The 12819-nt window shown below is 40.2% G+C and overlaps 1 protein-coding gene across 1 annotated transcript in view; it reads right to left on the bottom strand.

Moving 5' to 3' along the window:
• LOC140199135 (uncharacterized) overlaps positions 1-12819 on the bottom strand; it is a 162969-nt gene that overhangs the window by 87853 nt on the left and 62297 nt on the right. The window contains exons 6-7 of the mRNA XM_072260713.1: positions 9285-9386; positions 3576-4128 (exon numbers count right to left, since the gene is read on the bottom strand). Of these exons, the coding sequence (XP_072116814.1) occupies positions 3576-4128; positions 9285-9386 (655 nt within the window). The remainder of the gene's footprint in view (positions 1-3575; positions 4129-9284; positions 9387-12819) is intronic.

Below are 12819 nucleotides of genomic sequence, written 5' to 3'. Positions count from 1 at the left end.
TGGGCAAGCCAATTCTGGATCCACAAAGCAAGGTCCCCTTGGATCCCATGCCTCCTTACTTTCTGAATAAGCCTTGCATGAGGTATCAAATGCCTTGCTGAAATCCATATACATTACATCTACTGCTCTACCTTCATTAATGTGTTTAGTCACATCCTCAAAAAATTCAATGAGGTTTGTAAAGCACTACCCACCTTTGACAGAGCCATGCTGACTATTCCTAATCATATTATGCCTTTCCAAATGTTCATAAATCCTGCCTCTCAGGATCTTCTCCATCAACTTACCAAACACTGATGTAAGATTCACTGGTCTTTAATTTCCTGGGCTATCGCTACTCCCTTTCTTGAATAAGAGAACAACATCCGCAACCCTCCAATCCTCCGGAACCTCTCCCTTCCTCATTGATGATGCAAAAGGATCAGCAATCTCCTCCTTCGCCTCCCACAGTAGCCTGGTGTCTATTTTGTCTGGTTCCAGTGGCTTATCCAACTTGATGCTTTCCAAAAGCTCCAGCACATCCCCTTTCTTAATGTCTATATGCGCAAGCTTTTCAGTCTGCTGTAAGTCATCCCTACAATCGCCAACGTTCTTTTCCGTAGTGAGTACTGAAGCAAAGTATCTCCTCCAGTTCCATACACACTTTTCTGCTGTCACACTTGATTGATACTATTCTCTCACATCTTATCCTCTTGCTCTTCACATACTTGTAGAATGCCTTGGGGTTTCCTTAATCTTGCTTGCCAAGGGCTTCTCATGGCCCCTTCTGGCTCTCCTAATTTCATTCTTAAACTCCTTCCTGAAAGCCTTATAATTTTCTAGATCTCTATCATTACCTAGTTTTTTGAACCTTTCACAAGATTTTCTTTTCTTCTTGACTAGATTTTCAACAGCTTTTGTACACCACAGTTCCTGTACCCTACCATCATTTCCATCTCACTGGAACGTACCTTTGTAGAACGTCACGCAAATATCCCCTGAACATTTGCCACATTTCTGCCATACGTTTCCCTGAAAACATCTGTTCCCAATTTATGCTTCCAAGTTCCTGCCTGATAGCTTTGTATTTTCCTTACTGCAATTAAATACTTTCCTGACTTGTCTGTTCCTATCCCTCTCCAACGCTATGGTAAAGGAGATAGAATTGTGATCACTATTCCAAAATGCTCTCCCACTGAGAGATCTGACACCTGACCACCAATATCAGATCAAGTACAGCCTCTCCTCTTGAAGGCTTATCTACATATTGTGTCAGGAAACCTTCCTGAACACACCTAACAAACTCCACCCTATCTAAACCCCTTGCTCTAGGGAGATGCCAATCAATATTTGGGAAATTAAAATCTCCCACCATGACAATTCTGTTATTAATACACCTTTCCAGAATCTGCCTCCCTATCTGCTCCTCGATGTCCCTGTTACTATTGGATGGTCTATCAAAAGCACCCAGTACAGTTAATGACTCCTTCCTGTTCCACCCACAGAGACTCAGTAGACAATTCCTCCATGATTTTGTCCTTTTCTGCAGCCGTGACACTATCTCTGATCAGCAGTGCCAAGCCCCCACCTCTTTTGCTTCCCTCCTTGTCCTTTCTGAAACATCTGAAGTCTGGCACTCTGCGTAACCATTCTTGCCCTTGAACCATCCAAGTTTCTGTAATGGCCACCACATCATAGCTCCAAGCTCTAAGCTTATTCGCTTTGTTCATGATGCTTCTTGCATTAAGATAGACACATCTCAAACCATCAATCTGAGTGCATCCCTTCTCTATCACCTGCCTATCCTCCCCTCTCACACTGCCTATAAGCTTTCTCTATTTGTGAGCCAACCGCCTCTTCCTCTGTCTCTTCAGTTCTAGTTTAAACTCTCCTCAATAGCCTTAGCAAACCTCCCTGCCAGGATATTGGCCCCCCTCATATTCAAGTGCAACCCGTCGTTTTTGTACAGGTCATGCCTGCCCCAAAAGAGATCCCAATGATGCAGAAATCTGAATTCTTGCCTCCGCTCCAATCTCTCAGCCACGCATTTATCCTCCGCCTCACTCTATACTATACTCACTGTCACGAGGCACAGGCAGTAATCCCAAGATTACCTTTCAGGTCCTGCTTCTTAGCTTTTTTCCTAACTCCCTGTGGTCTGTTTTCAGGACCTCATCCCTTTTCCTACCTATGTCATTGGTACCAATAAGTATCACAACCTCTGGATGTTCACCTTCCCACTTCAGGATATCGTGGATGTGATCAGAAACATCCCGGACCCTGGCACCTGGGAGGCAAACTACCATTCATGTTTCTTTCCTGCGTCCACAGAATTGCTTGTCTGACCCCCTAACTATAGAGTCCCCTATTACTGCTGCCATCCTCTTCCTTTCACTACACTTCTGAGCCATAGGGCCAGACTCTGTGCCAGAGGCACGGCCACTGTGGCTTTCTCCAGGTAGGCTGTTCCCCCCCACTTCCAACAGTACTCAAACAGGAGTATTTCTTGTTAAGGGGGACAGCCACAGAGGTACTTTCTAATATCTGACTCTTGCCCTTCCCTTTCCTGACTGTTATCCACTTCTCTGTCTTCCGAGGTTGCAGTGTGACTACTTGCCTATAGCTCCTCTCTATCACCTCCTCACTCTCCCTGACCAGACGAAGGTCATCAAGCTGCATCTCCAGTTCTCTAATGCGGTCCCTAAGGAGCTGCAGCTCAACGCAGCTGGTGCGGATGTGGCCGTCTGAGAGGCTGGGAGTCTCCCAGACATCCCACATCTGACACCCAGTACAGAACACTGGCCTCACAGACTTACTTCCTATTCCTCACAAGTAACTTACCTCACCTCGACCCATTATTGCTGAAGCCCCGTTGAGCTAAAGCCCTCCAACTCTGACTCTCTCTACTCCAACACCCACTCTATAAAGCTGTCTTCTTTTAAAATCTTTCCCACCGGTCTAACTCATTGACGTCCACGCGCTTGCGCAGTTGTGTCTCGATCAAACCGCTGAGGAATAAACTGCCGTCTTTTAAATCCTTCCCGCCAGTTAGTATAGAGCTAGTGGGTGAAGGGCCTGATTCTGCACTGTATGACTATGACTTTAATTGCAAATGCATTACAGCCTGGGTTCTCTGATTGTTTTAGAGTTTGTAAGTACCTCCTGATGATCAGTCACAATCCTATAATGAGCAATTGAATTCAATGAAGGAGCACACATGTGAAACAAGTACAACACTGACTCAAGCTATTAAACAGGGAAGTTTGCAACATTCCAAACCATCCCACAGAGAAATAATCAAGAGAACCCTTAGATCTTTGTTACAGAAAATTGACATTTCTTTTCAAATTTTCTGATTATTTGTTTTGGCCCAGCATGGTTATGGTTTTGCATTACTAGACTAAGGAAAATTTGTTCAAGCTATGTTACTTACTGAAGGGCTAACACATTTATCAATGAAATGGACAAAAGGCTGGAAAAATTCCAAATGTGCTCATAATAACATGATTGAACAGTGTAGAGATAAGCTCCCTTAAGTTCCAAATTATTAAAAAGTTTGAAAATTAACTCATTACATAAAAGAAGTTCCAACTTACCAAAGCTGTTCTTTGAAAGATCAAAAGAGGAATCTCGCAGCATCAGATCCCTTCTCAAATGCTCCAAAGTACTACAATGATCAGGAGATGAATCATTGTTTTGGAGTGCATCTTCTATGGGTTGAAAAGTTTTCTTAATTTCGAGCTGCTGAAGAACTGGGCGCTGACAGTGGCTGTTTGGTATTTTGTTCATTTTGTATGTAACTGGCACGGATTGCAGCCTCGGGCTCGGTTGCTGAAGGTCTGAGTTTAGGGCAGGTGGTTGTACTACTTGACCAGGTATGGCTGAGTTGGTTGGTGGCATCATGTTTTTGAGGATCTGTTCCGTGGAATGAAAGGGTGCTGATTCATTTGGCTTCTCTTCCACTATCACATCAGCAACATCTTCTTCATCCTGAATTATTATAGGATCGTTAGAGTAATTTGGCTCACTCTGATAAGAAGGGCTGGAGCTGGCAATTCTCTTCTTTCGTATATTCCCACTGGATTTCAGTACCATTTTCCTCTTCAGTGTCTGGTTATAGCCATTGGAAAGAGATGCTAAAACTTGTCTCTACAGTAAAAGTAAGCAAATTGAATTAATAATTATATGCCACCTTAGATATAACAAGAAAGGCTGAACTCCTTCTCCTAGAAAATAGGAAGCTGAAAGGGGACCTTACTGATGTTTATGAAACCGTGAAAAGATTCGACAAGGTACTGAGAGAAAATGTTTCCACTTGTGGAGAGTGTAAAAACAGGAAATACAAATAACATACTAATGAAATACGGTGCTTTAAAAAAGTATTCAGCCCCCACAACTATTTTCACATTTTACTGTCTCATTTTCTAAGTTTAAAATATATTGGAGGATTTTTGAGCTAATTTACAAAACATTATGCATCATGTCAAATCAAAAGAAAAAAATCCATAACCTGCCAACAATTAACTAAAAATTATAAACCAAAATTGTGAGACGAAAAAAGTATTCATCCCTATTGTAATTACTACACTCACTTTCCTTAGGTGCAATAAATGCATTGCCTTACCAATTTACCCAATTTGTTGATGTACAAAATTGGAGGATCACCTGTTTTTAATTAATTCATAAGAATTAATACCCCTCTCTCTGTGAGCTTCAACAGTATTGCAGATTTTCAATAGACCAAACCAAAATGAAAGCAAAAGAGCATTCAAGACAAGTCAGGGAAATAATAATAGAGAAGCACAAATCTGGCGAAGGGGCCAAGACCATCTCAAAGTCACTCAGTGCAATCCATCATGAAAACATGGAAAAAATATGAAACCACAGTCACAATGCCAAGGTCCGGCTGCCCCTCTAAACTTAGTTGCCAGAGAAGAATGACACTTGTAAGACAGGCTACTGTGATGCCAACAGTCATTCTGAGTGAGCTGCAGAAGTCGGTGGCTGCAATTAGAGATGAAGTTCATGGCTCCACTATCTCTAAGGCCTTGCACAAAAAGGACATTTATGGAAGAGTGACAAGGAAGAAGCCCTGGCTTAAAAAAAAGTATATTTTTGCCTGTAAAGACTTTGCAAAGTGTCAATTAGAAGATACTGTAAAGATGTGGATGAAGGTCATGTGGTCGGATGAGACTAAAGTACAACTTTTTGGACTCAACACTAAGTGGTATGTGTTGCGTAATTCTAATACTGCACATCAGCCAGGTAACACAATCCCTTCTGTAAAGTATGGTGGAGGTAGCATCATGCTATGAGATTGCTGAATACAAAGAGATCTTGTATAAAAACATGTTAACCCCTGCCGGAAAGCTTAGACTGGGGAGGAAGTTTGTCTTTCAGCAGGACAATGACCCAAAGCACACTGCCAGAGCAACCATGGAGTGGCTTCAAATGGAAAAAATTGATGTCCTTGAGTGGCCCAGTCAGAGTCTTAACCTTAACCCAATCAAATTGTCTCTGGCAAGACCTCAGGTTTGCTGTCCAGTGCCACTCCCCAACCAAACTAGCACAGTTTGAGCAAGTTTGCAAGGAGGAATGGGGAAAAACTTGCTCCATTACATTGTGCAAAGCTAGTAGAGACTTATCCAAAAAGACTACTGGCTGTAATAGCTGCGGGAGGTGGTTCAACAAAGCACTGAGTAAAGGGGGATGAATACTTTTGAACTGACATCTCAGTTTTTGAATTTTTAGATTTTCATGCTTTACTTTTTTCTCTTTTTTTGGGTTCTAATGTTGGGGAAAAAAGGAACATGTGATAACAAAAAAATACTCTGTTAAATTTATCAAAATCCCTGGTTGTAATACTCATTTTTGTGAACAAAGGGTTGGGGGCTGAATATTTTACAATTCCCTATAAAGGCCGAAAAATATATCGAGGAATTAAGAAGGATATTTACTTGGATGTTAGTTAAAGCAGAATATCCAAACATTTAGGAAAAGCTAAATATGCACATTTTGCAGAAAGAAGTAGAAGATCAGGACAATAAAATCGGATAAAGTTAGGTTTCCGTCAACTTAGCAGATCAGGCAGTATAAGTGGAAAGAGGTCAAAGGCCCTTTGTTAAAATACCAGATTTAAAATAATTAATTTGTAGAGAAGGTGGCAGGAGTAATGGACAAGATAAAGGAATATGAGATACAACGAGACCGGGAAAATATGGATAAATGGAGTAGTTGGAGGCTGATTATACTCGCCTGTATTGTGTATTGCAAAGTGAAGGGCTATGGGACACACTCAGCAGGTAAGGCTGTTCTAATGGAAAGAGAAAAAACTCAGCCTAGTTTACAGATGGATAGTTTCCAGCAGAAATAGCCAGGTGAATTCAATGGAGTCCAGAAGACTACAATCAACTAGATGTGGTGATGTTTCTCAAGCTTATATTGGGTCTTGTTTAAAATTTTAATTGTGCAGGAGGCCACAGAAGATAGTTCAGAGCAAGAGTGAGATGGGGAAAGAATATGACGGGATTGCCTCTGTGTACTGAATGCATTTGGTTTCTCTTGAGGAGATCACACTGTGAACACCAAAAGCACCATGCTAGATTGGAAGAAGTTCAAGTGGATTAAAACCTGGAAGGTTTTGGCGGGACCCCAGATAGTTGCAAGAGAAGAAGTGGGGATGGAAGATTGAATCAGGGAGCTGTGAAGGGAATGCTTGCTTTGAACTGCTAAAATGGGAGAGGGAAGGGGAACGGATGCTTGATGGTGAAATTCTACTGGAACTGTTGGAAACTACCAAGAATGACCTGTTAAATGTGGTGACTGTTGAGGATCAGGATATCCCTGCTCTTTCCCCCTTTCTTCCTGGACAGAGTGAGGACAGATGTGTGGAGATAATTGAGATGTGGTTAAGGGCTCTGTTAATAGTTCAGGAAGAAATAAAACTTCAGTGGTATCCATGAGAAAAGTTCTTGTCACTGGAGCAAATACAAAGGAGACAGGTTAACTGAGAAAATGAAATGGAGCCCTTACAGGAGGCAGGGTGGGAGGAAATACAGTCAAAATTGCTGTGATGACTGGATTGGAGCATAAAATCAATACACACCTGTTGGTGTTTCTGTATATCTGAAACAGAGATCTTAACTGCACAAAATGCACTCCTTTCTGTGTAAGAATTAATTTTGTTCAGTAAATACCAAAAAACTTTGTTTACTCTAGGGCCAAATTAAATCCAGGACTAAGCAGTATTGTTTTTTTTTGTAACAGCACACCACAAGTGCATTTTGTTAGCAATGACGTGAGTTATAAAACTGGAGTGAGTGTGTACCTTGTATTTCAGATTTGTGCTACCTCTGGACACCTTTACCAAAACACTGAATCAGTGTATTTTCACTTATTCATCCTTTCTGTCTGCAATAATTAGAGGTCAGCTCATTTAAATTTTAACCAATTGAAGAGCAGGTCATTTTTATTTGCAAGTTGAAGAAGTGGAAGTAGCAATTCAAAGACAAATCTTTACATTAGTAAAACATTGCTTGAAGTCTTGGCATAGGATATCCTCCAAGAAACTGTCCTTCTTAAGGCAAAGACTGCTCTTCATTGAAAACCAAGAGTTAGGCATGAATGGAACTGATACGAAGAGCAGTTTGTGGATGAGAAATAGGAGAATCCAAAGAGTAGGTGACTGAAGGACTCTGGAGATAACAGCATGGGAATATGCTACGAAGCCAGTGTGGATAATTCTCTAGCTATGACTGGCTAGATAAGAAGGTATTTAGAGGAAGGAATCCCAACCTGTGGTCTGCTGACTGTTAAATGATATTGGTCCATGGCATAAAAAAGGTTGTGAACCCCTGATTTAAAGAATGGAGCTGAGGACTCCATTCTCAATGAAAGAAAAGTGGTCTTAACACTGTTACTTGTGAGCACTATTGTCTTCATCCCCCAGTCTATAAACCATAGATTTTCCAATGACACTTTGCTTTTACCATTGAGCTTTTCTTTATCCAAACCAACAACCACCCTCTTATTTCAGTAACTTCAGCTACAGGCAATATCCATTTCATTTTTATAATCCCTTTTCTCTGTTACTTCAAATAATTCAATTAGGTTAGTCAAATATAATCTGCTTTTAAGAAATTATGCTCATTTTTCTTAATTAATTTAACCCCTTTCAATGTGCATGTTGATTTATGTTCCCTGATTGTTGGTTCAAAAACATTATCCACTATTGATACTAAACTACAGTTATTTAAAAAAAACAAGAACGTTACATGTTCCACCTTCTAATTTTCTAGCCTCATCTTCATATCTACAAAACATTAATCTCTTTTGCCACCTCCACCTCTTTTAACAATCTGGGACTCAGGCTATCTGGAGCAGGCAATATCTGCTCTGGAACATTTTTGCCCCATCCATTAATTCTACCAGCTTTGTTGATATAAATATTCAACAGCTTTATACCATTATTTACTGAAGAAGATGAAAGTACTCATTACATGTAAAGGAATAGAAGTAAAGAAAGATGCACAGCGAAATGATTAGAGTTGGTCATATTTATGACTGACATGACGGGATTATAGAATCTACGTGGAATGGCAGAATCAAGGTCATGTATACAGATGGAGGTGGGTTACATGCAGAAGGAAGGAGAAGGACTTCAGAGGGGAGAAGGATAGGATAATTGTAATGGAAGTTGAAATCAATGATGATAAGAATTGCTCAGCGCTTAGACTAATAGAAGAAAACATTGATGTCATTGGCATAAAATTATGTTGCTGGTGGGAATGAGGATTTTAAATAATGATGAAGATGAGATGCTTAAACATTGGGGAAGATGTCTTAGGTTTGCAAGATGGGGCTGGCAGGATTGCTGTTCTCTGTCAGGTAGTGGGACAAAGTGGGCAGTTCCAACATCCCTTCTCACAAGCAAACAATGCAATACTCCTGAAAGGAAGCCTACATTTCCAACGACAATCTGCAGCCAAGCACTTTGTACACCTGATTCATACACTGGCAAGTATGACCACATTAACAAAAGATGAGGCCACTCTCTGGAGAAGCAGGTGGTGGGGATTTGTTTCAAGTTATCAAGAAGGAACCAAGAAAATAAAGAAATAGGAGGAGGTGGAGCAGGTGCATTTGTAGAGGCAACAAACTGAGATTAGCTCAAAGATTAGGATCTTAACTGCCTGGTCACATTTTCAGCAAATACATTAACATCAGTTGAATGGAGTAAACACTAAGTTGCATCCAGTTTTAAAACTTTCAGCTGGACCCTGATACTTTTCATAAAAGTTACTCACTTGTTTAGTTAAGTATCTTGTTCTTCCTTGACGCAGATTAGATACTTTTCTTTGAATCACTTCCACTTTTCTGTCCAGTCTTCGGATAGCAGAATAAATAACCTGTGTAAATATAAAAAATATTTGCAAATTGACAATCATAATTAAGAAGAAAGAAATTTTTATTTAGTCATTTCTTGGTTCTGATTTTCACACCTTGCTGCTTGGTTGCAAAATGTTAAGAAGAGTCATTTCCAAATCTAGTTGTTTAACTAAACATAGGATTCCACCACCCACCCACCTGTGACCAACCCACCAAGGACTCTATGCAAGAATGAAGCAAATGAACCAAGATTATATTTTTGTATGCTGGCTTCAGCTCCCATTTAGAATTGGATTTTCCAAGTTTTCAGTTGGCTGTGAGAAGAGATTGGAAATTAAGTTATGAACGATTATAGAATCGCCCCTAATCATGGTCTATGTTATGACAATGGAAGGTATGACAATGGATGGCAGAAAATAGGTGGTAGTGAACTAGTTTTTTCACTTGATCATCAAATTACTGTAAGTGAAGCACGCAGTTACAAGACAGAATAGGATGTTAAATAAATTTTATAAGACTTTGTTAACTCTGCAAATCAAAACTTTAGCGGTGCTGCACTGGCAGATTTTCCAGAACTTTGGATCTTATTCCAGTTAATACTCCAAACAATCTTCTTTTTTTTAATCTGTAAAAAATTGCCCAGTTACATAATAAATTTTCCAATATTGCCTGCAAGTTTAAAAGGTATCGTGGGAATAGTTAAGTTTTCTATAGAACAGATGTTAGGAAAATAGAGCCACCAGTATTGCAGGACTTGCCAAAGAATCAACAAAATACTAACTGAGTATAAACAATCTAAGACATTTTCCTAGAACAACTAGATAGCCAATGCAAACATAATTTTGGCATCACACATCAAAGTTGCTGGTGAACGCAGCAGGCCAGGCAGCATCTCTAGGAAGAGGTGCAGTTGACGTTTCAGGCCGAGACCCTTCTGTCCTGACGAAGGGTCTCGGCCTGAAACGTCGACTGCACCTCTTCCTAGAGATGCTGCCTGGCCTGCTGCGTTCACCAGCAACTTTGATGTGTGTTGCTTGAATTTCCAGCATCTGCAGAATTCCTGTTGTTTGCGTTTATAATTTTGGCATCTCTATTATTTCACCAATGACTTTTAACATTTTATCCTTAAACTGTAACTACAGTGATAATCTGTATAGAAAATAGTTAGAGGCAATTATTGGGGTTTATTTACAAGAGATTTCTTTCAACTACTCTAAGAATGATGCATTACTATTATCAGCTATGGAGAACCATTTTCTGAAAGAGCTTGCCTGAGCTTCGAGAGAAAAATAGATCAACATTACAAGTATCTGAATGTTCCTATTCTTCTGCCAAATTTATTGTTAACCTTTGAAATAGACCCCATGAAAGAATGATGAAAATAAGTTTAATAATAATTTCAAAGTATTGTAGAGGGAAATTTTGCAAAATGGGAGAGGAGCAGAACTAAGTGAATACATTTTTGTTGAGTTATATTATTAAATATTTCTGATAAGATTTTCTGAAGATTGGATGAATAAGCTCTATATCAATTACACAAGTTATATTGTTTGTACGATATAATTCAAAGGATCATATAGTAAAACAAGTTCAATTCCAGTTCAGTTCATTGACATTCAACCGTACACGTGTATGCCGCAATGTTCCTCCAAACCAAGGTGCACAACAAAGTACATAGAAGTCACACAAATAATACATGAAGTAATATTACTACAAGTAAATTAACAAATAATAAGGTGCCATTTATGACACAAGTTAAAAAGTAAACAGTATAATGCTGTTGGTGCTTCACAAATGATGAGACCTGGGTAGTAGCAAGGAGTTCAATAGTCTTACGGCCTGGGGGAAGAAGCTGTTTCCCATCCTAACAGTTCCTGTCCTAATACTATGATACCTCCTGCCTGATAACAACATAAAAACATAAGAGAAAGGAGCAGGAGTAGGTCATCTGGCCCGTCGAGCCTGCTTCAACATTCAATAAGATCATGGCTGATCAGACTATGGACTCATCTCTACCTACCTGCCTTTTCCACATAACCCTTAATTCCCTACCATGCAAAAATTTATCCAACCTTGTCTTAAACATTTTTACTGAGGTAGCCTCTACAGCTTCATTGGGCAGAGAACTCTACAGATTCACTACTCTTTGGGAAAAGCAGTTCCTCCTCATCTCCGTCCTAAATGTACTCCCCTGAATCTTGAGGCCATGTTCCCTAGTTCTAGTCTCACCTACCAGTGGAAATAACTTTCTTGCCTCTACCTATCTATCCCTTTCATAATTTTACATGTGGCTATAAGATCTCCTCTCATTCTTTTGAATTCCAGCGAGTACAGTCCCGGGCGACTCAATCTCTCCTCATAATCTAACCCCCACATCTCTGGAATCATCCTGGTGAACCCCCTCTGCACTGCCTCCAAAGCCAGTAAGGAGACCAGAACTACACACCGTACCCAGATGTGGACTCACCAGTTCCCTGTACAGTTGCAGCATAACCTCCTTGCTCTTAAATTCAATTCCTCCAGCAATGAAGGCCAACATTCCATTTGCCTTGATAGCCTGCTGCACCTGCAAACCAACCTTTTGTGATTCAAGTCGCTCTGCACAGCAGCATGCTGCAATTTTTTACCATTCAAATAATAATCTGCTCTTTCATTTTTCCTTCTAAAGTGGATGACCTCACATTTACCAATATTGTACTCCATCTGCCAGACCCTTGCCCACTCACTTAACCCATCTATATCTCTCTGCAGATTCTCCATATCCCCTGCACAATATGCTTGTCCACTCAATTTAGTGTCATCAACAAACTTAGATACACTACACTCCATCCCCTCTTCCAGATCGTTAATGTATATTGTGAACATTTGCAGGCCCAGCACCGACCCCTGTGGCACGCTGCTTACCACTGACTGCCAAACAGAGAAATACCTATGTATTCCAACTCTCTGCTTTCTATTGGTTAACCAGTCCTCTATCCATGCTAATATGTCACCCCCAACTCTATGCATCCTTATCTTATGGTTAAGTCTTTAATGTGGCACCTTATCAAATGCTTTCTGGAAATCCAAGTAAATATTGTCCATCTGTTCCCCTTGCTTGTTATATCCTCAAAGAACTCCAGTAAGTTTGTCAAACAGGACCTGTCTTTGCTGAATCCATACTGCATCTGCCTGATGGATCTATTTCTTTCCAGATGCCTATTTCTTCTTTAATGATAGCTACAAGCATTTTCCCAACTACAAATGTTAAACTAACTGACCTATAGTTATCTGCCTTTTGCCTACATCCTTTTTTGAACAGTGGCGTGACATTCACCTTCTTCCGTTCTGCTGGGACCTGCCTAGAGTCCAGAGAATTTTGGTAAATTATAACATCCACCATTTCTTTCAGTACACTGGGATGCAAAGTAGGGGATCAAAGAGATTGTTGGACAGATCATTGACAATGCTAAG

The sequence above is a fragment of the Mobula birostris genome, chromosome 6 (assembly GCF_030028105.1).
Source record: "Mobula birostris isolate sMobBir1 chromosome 6, sMobBir1.hap1, whole genome shotgun sequence".
NCBI classification, from domain to species: Eukaryota; Metazoa; Chordata; class Chondrichthyes; order Myliobatiformes; family Myliobatidae; genus Mobula; species Mobula birostris.
Note: the sequence above shows the minus strand (reverse complement) of the source record. Positions and strands in the feature narration are given on the sequence as shown.